This window comes from Mytilus galloprovincialis, chromosome 7 (assembly GCF_965363235.1).
Source record: "Mytilus galloprovincialis chromosome 7, xbMytGall1.hap1.1, whole genome shotgun sequence".
Classification (NCBI taxonomy): domain Eukaryota; kingdom Metazoa; phylum Mollusca; class Bivalvia; order Mytilida; family Mytilidae; genus Mytilus; species Mytilus galloprovincialis.
This window is the reverse complement of record NC_134844.1, coordinates 2,966,730-2,985,983: the sequence shown is the minus strand read 5'-3', so window position 1 is coordinate 2,985,983 and position 19,254 is coordinate 2,966,730. Positions and strand designations below refer to the sequence as shown.

The following is a 19,254-nucleotide window of genomic DNA, read 5'->3' as shown; positions in this document are numbered from 1 at the left end:
GAGAACTACTTGATTTTTTTATAAGAATTTTAACTTTTTTTCTAAATGTTTAATTTCATTTTTACTTTCAGCAGCCTTTTGTTTGCAGTATGCAATGGTTACCTCCCTTACTTCTATTTTGAAAATGTCCCAAGTGACTTGAGGATCATTATTGTTCGTGAGTATTTATTTGTTTACACATTGCGATTATAGGTCACTTTATGCCGTAAAAAAGATGTTAAATTACAATACATACAGTCTTGCAACACTGATGACTTTTATAAAGACGAAACGCGCGGCTGTCTTACCAAGTTATAAGTATGATATCTTTATATTTTCGACACCAACATGTAAACAGTTACCAAAAGTCATCGTTAAACTGACACCTTTTACTAAATTGTACTTGAACAAAACTTATAAAAATTGGTAATTTTCATCCTAAATGTTAATGTAATATTGTACTAAATGCGCGGAAATCACAACGTGATTCTAACTATCCTACTTCCTGTGGCCTTACACAAGTCATGTCTTCTTGGACTGTCCATGACGTTAAAATACTTAATCCCTTGGATGTTTTTTAGTTGATTTTAGTCTTTCTTTGGTGCATGGATTCTATTAGTGATTGTTGTTGGCTTTTATCTAGCTGTCAGAAATTGCGAGTACTCGTAAATCGTAATTTCTTGTTAATTTGAGATTTGACAGAAAAGCGCTTTGGACGCAAATAACTATAACACGTGTTGCTTTCAATTTTTTACATCACTGGTTCGATACCTTTGCTGGTTGAATATCAGTTCCCAAGGGTATCATTAGCCCAGTAGTCAGTTTTTCGGTACTGGCATGATTTAACAAACTTTAGAAAATTGTCCGTTTATAAATTTATAAATTATTTAGAAACTAAGGTTTCAACTCCCTCAGGCAATGTTGGCTTAAATGAATTGGGCTATTTTGTTAGGTATTTTTGACATATAGCTCTTTAACGGTTTCGGTACTTATACATCTTTGGATTTCAAATGTTTGGCTTTGAGCGTTTCTGATGAAGGTAAATCCAGTAAAAAATCGCACGAAACTATAAAACGTGTTGTTTTCAATTCTTTTTGACCTGTTTATGCTATTTATAATGCTTTTTCAGTATTTAATGTTTACTTATTCAGGACTATATATATCTGATCTATATACCAGCTTTGATAAATATTTGATACATGTATAACTATCAATTTTCACTTCTTCGAGATAATAAATCAGACTATATGAAGTCAAAATAATTCATTGTGGACTTTCAAAGCACTATAATGACCTACATTTGGAGTGGTGTAACGTTAAATTGGATGTCAACAATGTGTAGTCTAAACAAGCGTTTTGACACATACGACCAGACAAATAACAAATTAACAAATGAATAGCAAGCAAAATTTCAAAAATTATCGGAGGAAAATGTATGAAAAGTTTCTTATGAATTCGAATCAAGTCACGTCCGAAACACTGATCAACGAGTTGGTTTCATTCGCTGATAAAAATAGCTGACTGTCTGTGGTATCAAATCGATATAAGTTAATGAAAGTAATTCCTCTATTGTGTGATGAATGTTTTGCCACCTAATAGTTTTGTTACTGTAATTCAATGGGTGTTGATATAATTCATATTTAAAATTTGTTATATCCATTAAAACCAAGAAAACAAAAAGATTTTTTTGAAGTTGACTTAAACATTTGGAATAAAGAAAATCATGACAGATACGAAAAAGGATGTTTTAAAATTTAATTTAAGCATAGCCTATATTTCAATAATTATAATGATACTTAGTAGTGCGATGTCAAGTGAAAGGCTCATGGTAATAAACAATGCTTTAGAACACATTTTGTATTATAATATATTTCTTTATTTTTTGCTATCTAATTTGACATATAGAACAACTAAATCTAAACACGTGATGTTGAATTTTGTATTTAATTGTTTATATCATTTTGAAAATTGTATTGGCTTAATCATGAAGTCATTATTTGTAAATAAAATATTTGTTTAATAACAAATGGAAGAAATCTAATAAAGCTTATAAAATGCAAGTCCTATAAATAAAGTATGCAAATTGTAAACAACACTTTCGGCACCATTTCCTGCAAAGAAAACAAATGTTATTAAACTGTTGCATTTGAAGCATGAAGGTAAATGCATCATGGTACAATGAAACCTTAATTTTAGTACAATTTATTAATTTATCACCTAGCGAATCGTCGGGACATGCCGTCAATTATTACATAACCGTTTTACATATGATATCGAATACAGATATAGGAACATGTGGTATGAGTGCCAATGAGACATCTCCCCATCCAAATAACAATTTATAAAAGTAAACAATTATAGGTCAGATATGTTTCTTATTTCGTAACTACAATCCACTTTCCTTTTCACAACTATGACGATTAATTGGGTTCGTTATAACATGTGCGACACGACGGGTGCCACATGTGGTGCAGGATCTGCTTACCTTTCCGGATCACCTGAGATTATCCCCAGTGTTAGGGTTGCTTTGTATTTAGTTTTTAATACTGTGTGTTGTGTTGTATTATTTGTCTTTGTGTCTTTTCTTCTTTAGCCATAGAGTTGTCAGCTTATTTTTGAAATATGAGTTTGACTGTCCCTCTGGTATCTTTCGCCCCTCTTTTATCCCTGTAAAATGATTCAAAACATTTGAAAATAAGGATATCATAATAAGGATTTTGTACTTTAGACGGACATAATTATACTTATATATATATATATATATATACATAATATTGCATACATCATACATACCACTACCACAATTGTAGGTCGAAATTAGCTTTTTGGTAATGGCGATGTTATTATCTAGATTCTTATCGCAGTTAGCAAATGAATTCAAACAATTCAAATGGACAAGTGCAGCACTTGGATTTAAATAAAAAATATCATAGACATTAAAATGCAATAAAAAAATATTATTTTTTATAAGATACATAATCTGATGTTCAAAAGTTGTCGTTTGTTGATTTGTTTCATAAGTGGGTCTCGTTTCTCGTTTCTTTAACACTTATATCGTTGGTTTACCCGATTGAATGGTTTAACAATAGTCATTTTGGCGACCTTTATAGCTTACTGTTTTGATGACGGTACTTTGACCTATACTGGTTTACTTTTACAAACTGTGACTTGGAGGGAGAGTTGTCTTTCAGGCACTCATACCACATCTTCTTATATCTACATCAGTTTTACCAATTTTGTCATAAATATTAAAAAAGGAAAACATCGTGATGAGTATTCTATTTGATGTATTTCAACAGCTGTCTGGCATTCATGTAACTGTGAATATGATTTCCAACCCTGCATGTGCATTTAAATGTTAGATGTAGACGAACAAAAATATTATCACTTTAGGAAAACTTTAATAGAGTCAATTGTGATAATAAATATCTCTAAAGTGATGAAAGTAGCAAAATGTCTCAAACAACATATCAAAAAAGATATGAGCTGATATAGGAAAAACGTACAGGCCAAGCCAGGTAAGCGTTTAGACCAGGATCTACTTACCCCTCTAGAGCACCTGAGATCACCCCCATTTTTTGGTGGGATTTGTATCGTTTAGTCTTATGTTTTCTATGTTTTGTCTTCTGTACTAATATTTGTCTCATATGCGAATCGGAGAGGGGCGGCTAGGGGGCCTGGGTCCCTTTACATGGGAAAAAGTTGATTATATAGATAATCACTGAAGCATGACAGGAGCGGCCCCCATTAGGTAAGTCAGCCTCCCCCTTATGAGAAGTTCTGGATCTGCCATTGTGTCTGTTTATCTTTTTATTTTTATTAATGTTAGTTTATTTTCAATCGTTGAGTTTGACTGACACTCTGGTATCTTCCGTCCCTCTTTTAAACAATAAAACTACAAGTATTAAATAATGAAAATCTTACCTGCATATTTTTCGCTTGTCAAGTATATTCGTATATACCAATACGTTGTTGAACTCTTTTAGACAAGAATGCAATCTTGAAGAATCACAATCTTGGGCGACGGCTAGGGAATAAAGCATTAGAATAACTTTTCGCTATTCAAATAATATGCACAAGACAATACAGCCTCTTCGGAATTTAAACTTTGACCCTTTGTTTATTTCATTTCGATTTGTCATACCCCCTCCCCCTCATATATCGTTTACATATATTAGATTATAGCCGATGTGGTATGCATGCCGTTATCTCTTGATGTATGTTTCGAGTACTCTAGAAATTATCAATTTACGATTCTGTTTTACAGTCAGAAAATTAAGTATTATGCCATTCTCCATGAATACAGATAAAGCAATCACATCAATACAAATTTATCAGAGATTTTATGCTGTATTTTTCTTTACGTGAAAAAAAAAACAACGTTTGTGTTCTTGTTCCTTTTTCGTTTATTATTATTGTTGTGTGATCTTTTTTTAATTTTGTTTATTTAATCATTATATCTCAACTTTAAAGAAATAAAGACATTAATGAATGAATTCATGAGTGCTCATGACTAATGATGGACAGTGTTGAAATCAATTAAAATAACTACGCATTTATAAATATGAAAAACAATACACAACATATGTGAAAGGGAAGAAATACCTTACCTTGTATGATCATACCAATAGACACAAAACATATAATAAGAGCTATGTCAGACGGTCTGTGCATTCTTCTTGTGTCCACCCTGTACAAATAAACACACATACATAAAAAGGAAGTATACAATTAGAAGCAGAAACGTGAGGGTAGGAGCGCCTTTAAATAAGTTTGAACCCCCACGCTCTGTATGTGCTTGTCTCTTGTCAGAAACCTAAAATTCAATGGTTGTCGTTGGTTTATGTCTATCATAATGTTTTACCTTCATTATTTTGTACATAGATCATGACGCTAGTTCTACATTTGCCAATTTGGGGCCATGTATTGCTGACAATGCAGTATTTGTGTAACATATTGTTGATGGCCTTTCGGTGACCTAGGTAGTTTCTGTGTTATTTGGTCTTTTGTTCAGAGTTGTCTCATTTGCCATCGTCCCACATTTTCTATTTTATAAATGAAGAAAAACATGAAATCGTATGCACCTTATTATATACGATAATAACAACTAGAGGCTCTTAAGAATATGTGTCGTTCATGATTACCTAGGTCTATGTGAATCTTCAACTAGAATATAATTCAGTAAAAAAAAAATCTTTTTGTTAATTTTCTATTGCTGATTGTTTCTACAAAACACCAAAAAAAAAAAAAAAACAATCAATGTAACCAATTGTCCTTTAAATGAAATCACTTCTTTACAGAGTCCGTCCGTTTGACTTTTTTGTAGAACTTGTCTTCAGATGTTGATCATATTCGCCTTTTAAAAGTGTCTATATATTTGTATATTTGTAGATAATAGGCAAAAAGCAAGAAATTGATATTGATTGTAATAATTAATGTTCGTTTCTGTGTGTGTGTGTTACATTTCGGTGTTGTGTCTCTGATGTATCGTAGTTCTCTTATATTTGATACGTTTCCCTCAGTTTCAGTGTGTAACCCGGATTTGTTTTTTTTCTCTATCGATTTATGAATTTTGAACAGCCATTAAAGAGCAATAACTCCAATAAGTAATCGACCGAAAACAAACAATTTGCAAAATTTGTCATCATAGGTTAATACTTGTACCTCCCGCAAGAAGCCGTTTAACAGTTTTGATGAAAATGGACAATAAAAAATTTAACCTATTATTTTGTCAGTGTTACTAGGTTTTTAGCGGATTTTAGAATAATGGACACATTTTGAATTTGATCCTTATATTCTATTTCAGCCATATTGACGTACGACTATAAAGAACAGACGTCAAGTTGTCAGAAAGCTCATATGGGCATTTGAGTCATGTGAAATAATTATACACTAGTGCCACGATTTCAGTCTGAAACGGTCATGTTGGTCTGATCATATCTTAATTGACTGGATTTACCGCTAGAGAAAAACGTCCAAGACTTTTTAGACCGTTCAGACGCCGTTCCGATCGATTGTCTCATCAGGTAAATCAGTCCGTTAAAGCATGTCAAGATAAACAAGACTGTATCTTCTAGCGAGCTGTTTAGATCCGTTACGACGGTGTCGGACCAAAACAGTCTATGGATACAAAATTACGTTAGGATGTTGTAAGACCGTGTTCAGATTTTAATAATTTTGACACAAAACGGGTGAAACTTTCCAAGTGTTTATCAGGGAATGCTCCTCTTTAAAGAATAAATTAAAAATAAGAAAGAAGACGGTTAATGTTAACTGAAAGTCTACCATGTCCATTTAATTAAATAAAGAAAATAATCAATTCCAATTCATACTTCTTCCTATTTAATTATTTAACATATTTTATATTAAAAAACATAAGTAGTTCAAAGTCATAATGCTGTACAAACTGCTGCGAATTGAGTTAAAAATCAACAGATTGCCGAAATAATATTTATTTATTAAATATAAGCATCTGAAACTTTATATTTAATGGTTTACAAGTGATTGCAAATAAATGTTTATGCTATTACAGACTGGTGCCGTGGTAAAAAAATAGTCAACTTGACGTAACAGATCATTTGTATACCCTTAAATATTACGAATGTCGGGATAAACACTTGAAAACGTGATCTAAATATGTTTAGTTACATTTTTGGTGTACCTTTTTTTTAAATATCGGAAATTAATATGTATTATCATTTAACTTTTTATGTTTCCTATATAAATTTCATTTGAGTTATTAGTAAATTTGAGGTAGGGAAAAACTGTAACTATGTATGTCTTTTGTCGTCTTCCGTTTATTGTCGTGGAATTGTCCGTTCATTTTTGCCCGACTTGTGCATTTGACTTTCCGTCTTTATTTTTTATTGTGTCTATACTATCAGAGCCTATTATAACTTTTTTACATACCAGATTGAGAAGCCTTCGTTAAAAAATAAAGTTTGATGATTATTGAGCAAGTCTGTGAAATATTGAAAAAAGAACGTTCCGGAAAACACAAGTCGCTATATTAAATGCTTGTAAAAACTCCGTAACATGTGGTACGCTCATATTTATATACCTTTCTGTTAAATAAGAAAGTGTGAAAACAGTTATTGAAATTCACCTCAAAAAGGGAAACCAAATAGTGGCTATCTAACTTATTTTTCAAATATCGAATACACCAAGGATTTGTATAATATATATAAACAAATATACAAATCCTTGAATACACAAATAAATCTCTAACCTATTCACGCTGGCGATTTTTTTTACTAACAGGTGTCTGCTGGCATTCGATTGGACATCAGTTTAATGTAGGCGTAACAATTCATCACATTTATCCAATCAGCTGTCTTGTGTGCGATGACATACAGTCCACATAGTTCAGATTTTTTTTAATGATTTTTTTTATTCATACACAATATACATACACTATAAAACAAACAATATCCAGCCCAAAAACGACTTACGAGACACTATATTATAACAAATAACTATTTAAAACTTCTATGATTGAAACTTTCAAACTAAATGGTAGACCCCAACACCCAACATAGAATGGTTTACATTTTGAGTTAGACTGCTCTATAATTTGATATAATTTGTTTCAAAAGTAGTACATTGCACTGTGAGCATCTTTTTTTTCAGATAAGCACGCGTGATTTTATTATTAACAAGAAATGCTATACGAAATAACTAAGATCACTTTATTTGTACTCGCTACAAGAATAACAGATTGGTGTGCCTGTCTTTTTGTTCAGTTACTAAAGTTCGTAAAATCAAAATTATATTTTACAACAATGCACATATATATTGTATATGTTATTCCAACACTTACATTTTTTTCTTTTAATTGTGTGGCTATTTAATGACCATTTTTATTTAAAGCCTGGGTTTGCATACTTCAATCTTAAGTACGTTTGAAGTCTACATAGATCACAGTACTTAATAAATATTTTGTGTTAAACGTTAAAGCAATTGACAAAGCAAACAATCCACACACAAAAATGACACCTAGAGGACACATATACTAAGCGATAAAAGAAAGGATGCACTTTTATATTTTTAATATTTAAAAAAAAAGTAAAGATATAAAAACTTAATTCACGCGTTCATTAGGTAAAACTACGTCCCATACATATTGATTTTTTACCTGTACAACAGGTGAGTTCATCACAGATTTTGAATTCTAATTTTGGAAATTTTGCACGTGCAGAAAAAATAGTAAAATTCAACTTAATTTGATTTTATTCAACACCTGTTACTGTATCCAGTCGTAAGTTCACAAAATTTCAAGAACACATTTCAAACTGACCCGTCTTACGCATGATTCAAGCCGGCAAGGGTATGACTGCTGTGTCAAGTGCAATTGGCTATAAACGTTTGACATTATATCGGCTACAGCAGAGATTCAAAGGGACTGGATCTACGGCGGATCGACCTCGGTCTGGGCGGCCACGGGTAACAACTATTGCTGATGACATATTCATTCGTATACGGCATTTGCGGGATAGGTTTATGCCTAATAGGGCATCGACTGGTTTTGTTCAGTGCAGATGTATCAGTGCACAAACAGTCCGTAGAAGACTCCGGTCTTTTAATCTTCGTCCTAGACGTGCTTATAGGGGATCTACACTGATACAACGACACAGACAAGAGCGGTTAAGATGGTGTCAAGCTCGTTTACGATGGAGACTCAATAATGAATGAAGCAATATTTTGTTTTTGTCCAGATTCACTCTCCAGCATTCAGATGGTCGAGCAAGAGATTATAGACAAATAATCGGAAAATTCATAATAACATGGCAAAAATCAAATAACAAAACACATAAAAAACGAATGGACAAGAACTGTCATATTCCTGACTTGGTACAGGCATTTTCAAATTTAGAAAATGGTTGATTAAACCTGGTTTTATAGCGCTAACCCTCTCACTTTGATGACAGTCTTATCACGACTAGTTTTGATGTAAGGTAGACATTTCTACATTTTAACCAGAAAGCAAAAACAGATTCATAGATGAAAACGAAACTGTTAAACTAGTAACGAAGTGTGCTATTTATATCATTACAATGTACTCTGTTTAGATTGTAAGTGCATGCATACAAGACATATAAACATATCATATAAACATATAATAGATGAAAGAAAAAACACCAAAACAGCAAATTCGTAAAACAAAATTAATAATAAAAATTGAATTCACAGGATGAGTTTATAATTTCAAAATATACAATGACTTAATTTTAAACTTCTTTTTGCATTGTTCGAAAAAAAAAACGATCAAGATTTATGTTTATCTTCGATAAGTCGATATATAGCTTCATGTAATAGGTATGTTATAAATTATTTCCTGTTTACTTAATATGTGGTACTACGGGTAACATGGAAGCTTTGAAGGATTTTCTATCGTTTTTTCTATTTATATACTTGCCTGCTTTGTCATTTCGCCTGTAACTTTTGTCCAACCACGTTTGTATGTCACTCTGTAGTCAGATGCTAGATCAATTGGTCTACTGAATATGTAAGTTACAAAACAAAAGAGATGAAAGATACCAGGAAGTAGTAATATAGAAAATAAGGAAAATGTTTTACGACAGTGCTGTAAATCTATCTTTGTTTGAAAAAATATTTCCATACACTTTATCTCTAAGGAAGAAGGAAATAAATATCGTTGGAACATTATTTTTTCTTTCTTTTGTTTCTTGTAGATTTAGCATATTTAAAATTATACTTAACATGCTTAAGGAAGTAAGGAAGTAGTTGGAAATGTTAAAAACAATTCAGAAAAATCTGATTATATTGCAAACATTTTTTTGCGTTGTTAATTAAATAAAATGTAGGTTGTTGAGGTTGGTTGCAAGCTGCATAGTTGTCACACAAAGGAATCGTGTGAATTATACTGAAAAAGATTTTTTATTTTATATTATGTGAAAAGAAAACAATTATATGATATTATACGGGTCGTACGGGTTTTTGCATCGGAAATAAACATATATATTCTAAAACCAATAATTAGCATGATGCGGTTATTTTTTTTCTCTCATATATTTTATAAAGGTAGGATTCTAAAACTTTAACGGTAGGAATTGTGCATACTTTCATATGATGAAGACAATATCTTTCAATCAGATAACCTTATAGGTGGCACGGTAGTATTTCCTGGCCCATAGGGATAATGATAGCCTTTTTAGAATTTTCACCACTTTCTAACACTGCAAAAAAATCTACATTCACACTTAACTGAAGTACTTTCATTTTACTATTCAGAAATGAATTTGAATATGTATCATGACCGTTTACTTTTTTTGCTATTTTTAGAAACCTAAGGCCACTAGTAATTTTAGGTCTTTTATGGTGCAGTGAATACAAAATTTAAAAAAATTCTCAAAAATTCATTTTCATCTGTATGTAAAATTATTTCATATTTTTCTACACCTGATTCATCCCTCAGTTTGGGAAAGTATGTTCAGTTGATACTGTATTTTTTGTCCAATCACACTGTTTAGATACATTTACCTAAGTAGGGTACACAAAAGAGCAACCTAAATTCTGGAATGCAAATACTACCGTGCCACCTATAGGGTTACTAGATACGAGATATATAAGAAATGAAAAATATTTTATTCGTTCAGTCATTTAAATGAAAGTTTAAATAGTGAAATAATATATCGCTTTTAGCAGCCAGTATGGTTCATTTTGGCAAAATAAGCTAAAAAAATATTGATGATGCAAGTGAATAATAGACCTCATTGAATCCGTATTCAAGTGAACTTCAATTTAACACCTAAGCTAGAGATGGATACTGCATGCACATAGTTCGTACAATTATAGAGGAAAAGAATGTCATCAGTGAAAGTGAAACGATGGTAAATCCCTTGAATGAGAAAATCGTTCCACAAAAAAATCTTTAACAGGTAAAAACGATGATTAACATATAGTTTTAATCTATAATATGAAATTAAACAGACATAGAAATTGAACATGCCCGAATTTGATATCTATGTATTACTATATGTAAGTTAATATCGATTATGTTGCGATCGGAAGGCTTCGTTGTCAGCTCGACAGTTAATTAGATCGCATCTAGACTGAAATACACACTAGACCATGCCCGAATATTCTTTATCTTAGACTCTCTTATTATTTGTATATATGTTTTACATTGTTGAAAATTAAGTATGAGAATTTGAGTCAAATCGGTGAACAAGAATTTCACAGCTAGTGCACCTTTTGTGGTTTAAAAAAAATAACACCACATAATGGCATGACATTTCTTTTAGAAGAAATACACAATACGAATAAAGACAAGTGGCACGAAGGAAAGGTAAACTTCTAATTTACATTCTGCAGAAGGTATGGCTTTAAAAAACTGTAGAATATTTTAACATCTGCATCCGTGGATGAAGTTCGGAAGATAATTTCAAAGGCTCCGTCGAAATCGTGCGAACTCGACCCGTTGCCAACTTCTTTACTAAAACCGTGTGTGGACAACTTAGCACCAATTATTACGAAAATAGTGAACAAGTCATTACAAGAGTCGTATGTTCCAAAAACATTTAAGGAAGCATTTGTACGACCCTTACTGAAGAAACCGGGGATTAGACAAAGAAGTTTTGAAGAACTATCGTCCAGTTTCTAATCTTCCATTTATATCGAAGGTCCTTGAAAAGGTTGTAGAATGTCGACTAGAGAACCATCTTCAATCGAACGATCTTTTTGATAGTGTTCAATCTGCTTACCGTGCTTACCATTCCACCGAGGAGACGGCATTGCTACGGGTTCATCACGACGTAGCTGTTGCACTTGATAACAACTGTTGTGTAGTTTTATTAATGTTAGACCTGTCGGCAGCGTTCGATGTCCTCGACCATTCCATTTTACGACAGCGACTTGAATACTCATTCGGAATATCTGGAGCCGCGCTAAATTGGTTGTTATCATATCTTACTGATAGAACTCAGCGTATCGCAATCGGCTCTGTTCAGTCGGACGAAATTCATCTGAAGTATGGTGTTCCTCAAGGATCCGTTCTCGGACCGAAACTTTACTGCATTTTTTCGAAACCCATAGGTGAAATATGTAAACGTCATAATATGTGTTACCACTGCTATGCGGATGATACTCAGGTTTATCTCGTTATTAAACCTCTTGACAATTGGAACAATATATCTGCTCGACTTGAAACCTGTATGGCGGACATAAGCTCTTGGATGTGTTCAAATAAGCTAAAATTGAATGAAGATAAAACTGAGCTGATAATTTTCTCACCGAAACACCGATTAAAAGAGTTCTCAGACTGTCACCTCACTTTCGGTAATGACATCGTTAGCAATTTAGCATGCGTCAAGAACCTTCGTGTTTACTTTGACAAAACATTGGCGATGGACAAACAGATTAGTGCAACCTCAAAATCTTGTTTCTATCAGATCAGAAATATCGGTCGGATTCGTCCATTCATTACAGAGAATGCAGCAAAGACACTTGTTTGCTCTTTAGTGACGTCTCGCTTGGACTATGGAAATGCATTGTCATATGGACTTCCCGCAAATGCAATCCAACGATTACAGCGTGTCCAAAACACCGCCGCAAAATTAATAACAAGAAAGAAGAAAAACGAACACGTTAGTCCAATTTTAAAATCTCTTCATTGGCTGCCGGTAGCATATCGATGCAAATACAAAGTGTTGCTTTATGTGTTTAAAGCTCTGAAACAAGAAGCACCCGTGTACCTTCAAGATCTAGTTAACATTTACAAGCCAACAAGAACTCTTCGGTCAGAAAACAACATGCTTCTAGTCAAACCAATAGTAAGAACAAAAACATACGGAGAGAGACGGTTTGATAGAGCGGCCGCCGTTTTATGGAATGACTTGCCGAAAGAATTGTGAAACACTGAATCTGTGAATGCTTTCAAGAAAACATAAAAACTTATTTATTCAGACAGGCTTTTCAACATAATTAATACTCGGACAGTTTTATTCGATCTCAGTTTATATTTTTATGTATCATACTAACTTTTTATTGCATTTTTATTACCTTAACACCTTTTAATTTATTTATTTTTTAAGACATTTCTCATACCTGCTTTTTCCTTTTTATTTCCTTTACTCATTTTATTTTTAGACATAAAGCTATTAGTCAATTTTTTAAATTGAAGCACTCCTGTTGATTTGCTTTTAATACTTTTTTTTTCAAAATTAGCTTATATTTTTTAAATCATTTTTGATGAATAAAGTTTTAATTTTCATATATTTAGTCGTATTTTTTTTACGGTTTCTATTTTTATTGGATTTTTAAATTTGTTTATATGTACTTGTTTCATTGTTTTTTATGCATTGTAAAGCGCTTAGAGTAAATGTGTATTTAGATAAGCGCTATATAAGCACTGTAAATATATCATTTCATACTAGAACGACAAAATTATTTTATATCTCTACCTGTGTGACGTTTACATTCTGACGTCATGCGCTCATTTATATACCAAGGTCAATGTCAAAGCAATAAATACAGTTGTTTGATATGGTATATGCTTTTTTGTGCTTCTTTGTTTAATATTTGTTTGATTTTATTGTGATTAAGATACTGGTTGTATTAGTACATCCTGTCATTATGTAATGTTTACTAGTATGATATTTCCGTATTTTTGTCTTTCATTTTTGCTAATGTGCAATGTCTATATGCCTTTTGGTGTTACTTCGATACATATAACGTTGCTCTGTACTTATACATCCCGTTATTGCGCTATTGTAAAACATGTTTGTTTGCTTCTCATTCATTTTTGCTATGTGCTTTGTCTTTATCCTTTTTTATGATTCTTTGATACATATATACATATATGACGTGGCTCTGTTACTTAAAATTCCGTCATTATGGCAATGTACTATAGTAAATTTGTGTATTCTTGTCTTTATTTTTTGCTAATATACTTGGTCTTTATGTCATTTTGTGCCTCTTTGGTACATATTTGTTTCTGATTTTTTTAATGATTGAGATTATTACACAATGTTGACTGCTGTTCCCATATTTTGACATTTTAACCTAATATGTCTGTTTGTTTTGTTCTTGCATCGTTGTCCACAAAACCAGGTTCAACCCACCATTTTTTCCTTTAAAAATGTCCTGTACCAAGTCAGGAATATGGCCATTGTTATATTATAGTTCGTTTCTGTGTGTGTTACAATTTAACGTTGCGTCGTTTGTTTTCTCTTATTTTTGAGTGTAAATTGACATTGCGATAAGACGTGTCACGGTACTTGTCTATCCCAAATTCATGTATTTGGTTTTGATGTTATATTTGTTATTCTCGTGGGATTTTGTCTGATGCTTGGTCCGTTTCTGTGTGTGTTAGTTACATTGTAGTGTTGTGTCGTTGTTCTCCTCTTATATTTATGCGTTTCCGTCAGTTTTAGTTTGTTACCCCGATTTTGTTTTTTGTCCTTGGATTTATGAGTTTGAACAGCGGTATACTACTGTTGCCTTTATTCATAATAATAGAATTTGATGCGACTGTCATACAAGTGAGAGGTTTAGCTGGCTTTAAAACCAGGTTCAATCCACTATTTTCTAGAAAATGCCTGTAGCAAGTTAGGTATATGACAGTTGTTGTCCATTCGTTTGATGTGTTTCATCTTTTGAGTTTGCCATTTGATTGGGGACTTTCCGTTTTGAATTTTCAGTTCAGTATTTTTGTGATTTTACTTTTTGATACCAAAAAGAAAACAATAAACTTGTGGAAAAGATGATAAACCGCAAACATTAAGTGCAAACGTTTGTACACCATATCAAATTTTGAAAATTAATGTCACAGTGATGTTAGGAATCGAAATGGTATTTGGAAGCTCAAATAATTTACCTCAATTAAAGATAGGCTCTTGAATTTTAAAGAGTCAAAATTGATCATTTAAGCCCAAAGGAAAATATAAACCAGCCCAAAAGAAAACAAAATAGAAACAGGTCTGAATTGAAAAAAAAACAACGTTTAAACCCATGATTATGTTTGATAAAAACAGCAATTTTTATACGTGTGCAGGCAAAACAAAATATGTGTATAGGGATCTAAATACAGCACAAACAACATATATTATATTAAAACTAATTGTTTAGATTAACCAAATTGGAATTGCTGACGCTTCTCGAAAACACACATCACTGAACCTTGGTTTCTTTTGCTTGCATACTGAATATACAAATTGACAGCCCTATGCATAACTATAAATACCAAATATATACTATTAATTAGGCAATTCTTGCAGGAATTAATCATTGCGTTTATTGAACATACGGAGCGAATTAAATGATTTTGGTTGACGAAAAGTTCAGAAATGTAAAAAGTGTCCGAATTAGTTTGTCTGCACATTCATTTGAATTTTAAAATCAGTTCAATTGTGGAAAGACGAACTAAATTAAGTCGACGAATTTTCTTCATGGACAGTACTGTCAAACAATTCATGTATCTTTGTGTTTATTTATATTGACACTATTGAAATATTGCATCTAAACCAGCTGATATAATGTTAGTCCATAACACATTACAAAAAATGTGAAAAAAATACTTCCGGCACCATTACCTGAAAAAAAAAATGAAAACAAATAATGTTTAATTACATCAAATGCAGAATAACTTCATAAACGTTACCAAAACCAAAAAGTAACAATATAAAGAAATGAAAACAAAGGGGAAAATGAAATAAATATATGCCTCGTGAAAAAGTTTTTGTTTACACCATGCTAATTTTATAAACCGAACACAATTTAACAATTATGTATGCATTACGTACGTAGAAAGTATCAACCGTAAATTATGATAAAATGAATTAGCTGCCAAGTTATTTACCTTGGGTACCGACAGACAAATGGAATGGACTCCGTTTTTTTTTTTACTAAAGAACTAACTACCTTGGTCACTATCATTCCTAGATTTTGAGAAGCTCCCAAGTTGAACTACCGAAGTACTGACTACTAGAAAGATATTAACTTTTTATTATGAGTGACTTTCTGTTTGTAGGGTAAGCGACACACTAGTACTATTGAATGAATTACTGGAAATATTATAACCTTAGTGACTAACATTCCACAAGCATTGACAGCAACAAAGTTGTACTACTGCAGTATTGACGACTAGAAAGAAGATAACCGTTAGGACTGATATTCCAAGGGCGGGGGAAGCAACCAAGTTTTTTAATGGACGTACAGACTACGCCGAAAGATAAAAATATAATAAGGGACTGAAATTTTAAGAGCTTTGGAAGCCACCAAATTTTATTATCAAAGTACAGATTACTAGAAAGATGAGATCGTGCCTTTTTGACTGATATTATACAAGCAGAGAAAACATCTAAGTCGTAAAACTGAAGTACAGACTACTAATTATAAAAAGGTGTTAAGCTTTGGTACAGGGTTAAGAATAACATTTTAATGTATACAAATTACGATAAGGATTACATGTATTTACCACTATCATTAACACAGCCATATTGAGATAACATCTTGTTGACATTAATTAATGCCCGACCTACATCCAGATTGCAGTAAGTTCCAACTTTAGTCACACATTCCAGATAGATATATCCGGCACTGTTGAAACAATAAAGAAAAAAATGACAAAACATAGAAACAAATTTCGATAAAAAAAAATAATTATTAATGTTTTAAACATGTGCAATTGCTATACTATTTTGTAAATCATAAGTTTCTAAAGTAGCGTCAAAATTCTAATTCCCTAGCAAAACCTTTCTGTCGATAGCTATCCCCATTTATTGAAAATGTAACTGTTGTTCTCGATTCGTCATTTTATTTCATAGCATGTTGTATGTTGATAAAAACGATTATTATCTATAGAGCGATGTTTAAGTTTATAATGAAGATATCCAGTTCTATATAAAACATAATCTGACCTGCATTTTTTCCCCTTGTCTTCACCTGCCTGATACATTACACTCTCTAATGCTGAGATGCACGAACGTATTTTAGGAAAAGCACAATTCTGTGCTTCCGCTTCTAAAAAAATTAAAAACTAAATAGTTTTTTTAGTTTAAAGAATGAAATTCGAAACAGCATAGAACAAACAGCATGCCTTATATTTCCTCTTAAAACACTAATGTAATGCAACACAGTAGATCTGGAGCATCAAAATGCGGATGTACACACATAAAATATACACATTAATTTTGCATTAATGAATTTTTGTTATATTTATAAACAAATACCGGGTTTCAACATACAAAAGTAAAATTTGTTCATAAAACTATTTACTACTTATTTAGATTGATGGTATTTTCAAAAATACAAAAATTATAATACATGTATATAATCGTTATAACGATCATATTCTTTAATGATATACATGTAATCGAAATCAATCGTTGGTTGGTAGTGTCTGGTGTAAAACGCCATTGAAGCTGTTTGAGTATAATTCATGGTAACTTCTTGTTGTTTAATATCAATTGTAAAAGCACCTCAGTCTGTAGGCGTAAGGAATACGAGTTTACCATTATTTAATTAGATAATAAATATCAAATTCAAAGATGTGATGGAATTCTGAAAAGTTTTATCTAAATAAACATGAACACATTTTCTAAAAAAATAGAACATAATCGGATGCCAACTTGGATTTCTAAGCTGTCGCGCGTGGTGTATGTTTAATAAAAACCATTCAATCGGTGGATGCACGCAGTCTGGCTCTATATGGAGTCCATCGTCACTTCTTGTTTGCATTTTGTTTTTGTATCTTTTAAATCGATGTTTTCGATGTGAGAAATGATAAAACCCCCGTTGATGAAATGGTTAATATTTCATTCATTAAACAATTAAAAGCAACATTGTAATTGATTGCTTTTATTTACCATTACAAATGACGCATCATATAACAGTTGAATACATCAGCTAACTGTGCAATTATCGCAAAATCAAACAAAACACAGATAAACTTCTTAACTTAAAATGGTAAGAACATTTTCCTTTCCAGGTGTGTTATGTTCTTGTTCATTTGTTACATACAATTAATAAATTGGTTGAAATGAAATTTCATGTTATCCTAGTGTGAGATCATATCAATAATATACGCATCTGTGAAATAATCCAATAATGGGTGGGTTTTTTTATAGACATTGTCGATAAAGTTTCATAAAGAGACATTTAGAATGCACAGACACAAAAGATGGTTCCTTGCATTTTATAGTTTATTTTCTCAGAATACTCCTTTCTCAATGCAATGAATAAACAACGTACCAAATAATTCATAATGAAAGTATGTCAAAACAACATTCAATTTGTGACTAAACAACCGTTTTAATAAACTTTGCATATATGAAAAGTAAAATCACAATAATACTGAACTTAGAGGAAAATCAATTCGAAAAGTCCATAATCACATGACAAAATCAAATAACAAAACGCATCAAAAACGAATTGACAAGAACTGTCATGTTCCTGACTTGGTACAGGCATTTTCAAATGTAGAAAATGATGGATTAAACCTGGATTTATAGCGCTAACCCTCTCACTTTGATGACAGTCTCATCAAATTCCGTTATATTTACATTGATGCGTTAATTAAACAGAAACAATTAATGAAATAGTCAGAATTAGGGTACATCAGTCATCATCGTATAACAATTTTAAAAGCAACAATTTAACAGAACACAAACACATCTTTCTACAAACACATTTTGATTTGTGTGTCTGACGTTAGAACATTTTATACGTCACATAGATTTGACGTTCAATGTGCATACAAACAATTTTAAAATTTACCTCGGCAATATTACGTTAGCATACAGGGTTAAAAAATCAAAATTATGAAAAAATAAATTTCAGAAATAGACCGAGATTTAAACTAGTCCAAATTATATCATTCGACATGAACAACAAAGATGCCTTATTTGGGTGAGAATATTCTAATCTCGTTAATTGAATAATCGAAAGATACAAATCTGTCAACATTCAAATCTAAGAAAGTGCATCAACTTCAAAATAAGTGTAAAACCTCAAAAGGTACAAATCTAGAAACATTTAAATCTAAGAAAGTGCATAGACTTTAGAATTAGCGTTACACCTCATACGATACAAGCTTGTAATTTTCAACCCGTTCTGGCGATGAAAAACGGAAAATGAGTTTAGCGAACCATATAACGATGTTATACATGTACATCAGGCTAATTCCTGTACCAAGTCATGAATAGGACAGATATTTACAGTCGTTTAATGTGTTTCAGCTTTAGATGTTGTCTAAGGGAATTTCCGTTATGAATGTTTTGGGTTCGGTATTTAAAGAGCTGATAAGATTAATTCGGT

At 31.9% G+C, this 19,254-nt stretch overlaps 1 protein-coding gene and 1 long non-coding RNA gene across 2 annotated transcripts in view; both read right to left on the bottom strand.

Annotated features, from left to right (window-relative positions):
* Positions 1 to 1,845: 1,845 nt before the first annotated feature.
* On the bottom strand, positions 1,846 to 11,159 carry LOC143084352 (uncharacterized). The gene is made up of 5 exons (XR_012981020.1): positions 9,395 to 11,159; positions 4,590 to 4,669; positions 3,904 to 4,006; positions 2,773 to 2,885; positions 1,846 to 2,090 (listed from the first exon to the last, which is right to left on the bottom strand). It is a non-coding gene; the product is annotated as an uncharacterized LOC143084352 (long non-coding RNA).
* A 3,641-nt stretch (positions 11,160 to 14,800) lies between these two features.
* Positions 14,801 to 19,254, bottom strand: part of LOC143082130 (uncharacterized) — a 36,239-nt gene continuing 31,785 nt past the window's right edge. The window contains exons 15-17 of the mRNA XM_076257685.1: positions 16,857 to 16,959; positions 16,415 to 16,536; positions 14,801 to 15,530 (exon numbers count right to left, since the gene is read on the bottom strand). Of these exons, the coding sequence (XP_076113800.1) occupies positions 15,457 to 15,530; positions 16,415 to 16,536; positions 16,857 to 16,959 (299 nt within the window). The 3' untranslated portion in view covers positions 14,801 to 15,456. The remainder of the gene's footprint in view (positions 15,531 to 16,414; positions 16,537 to 16,856; positions 16,960 to 19,254) is intronic.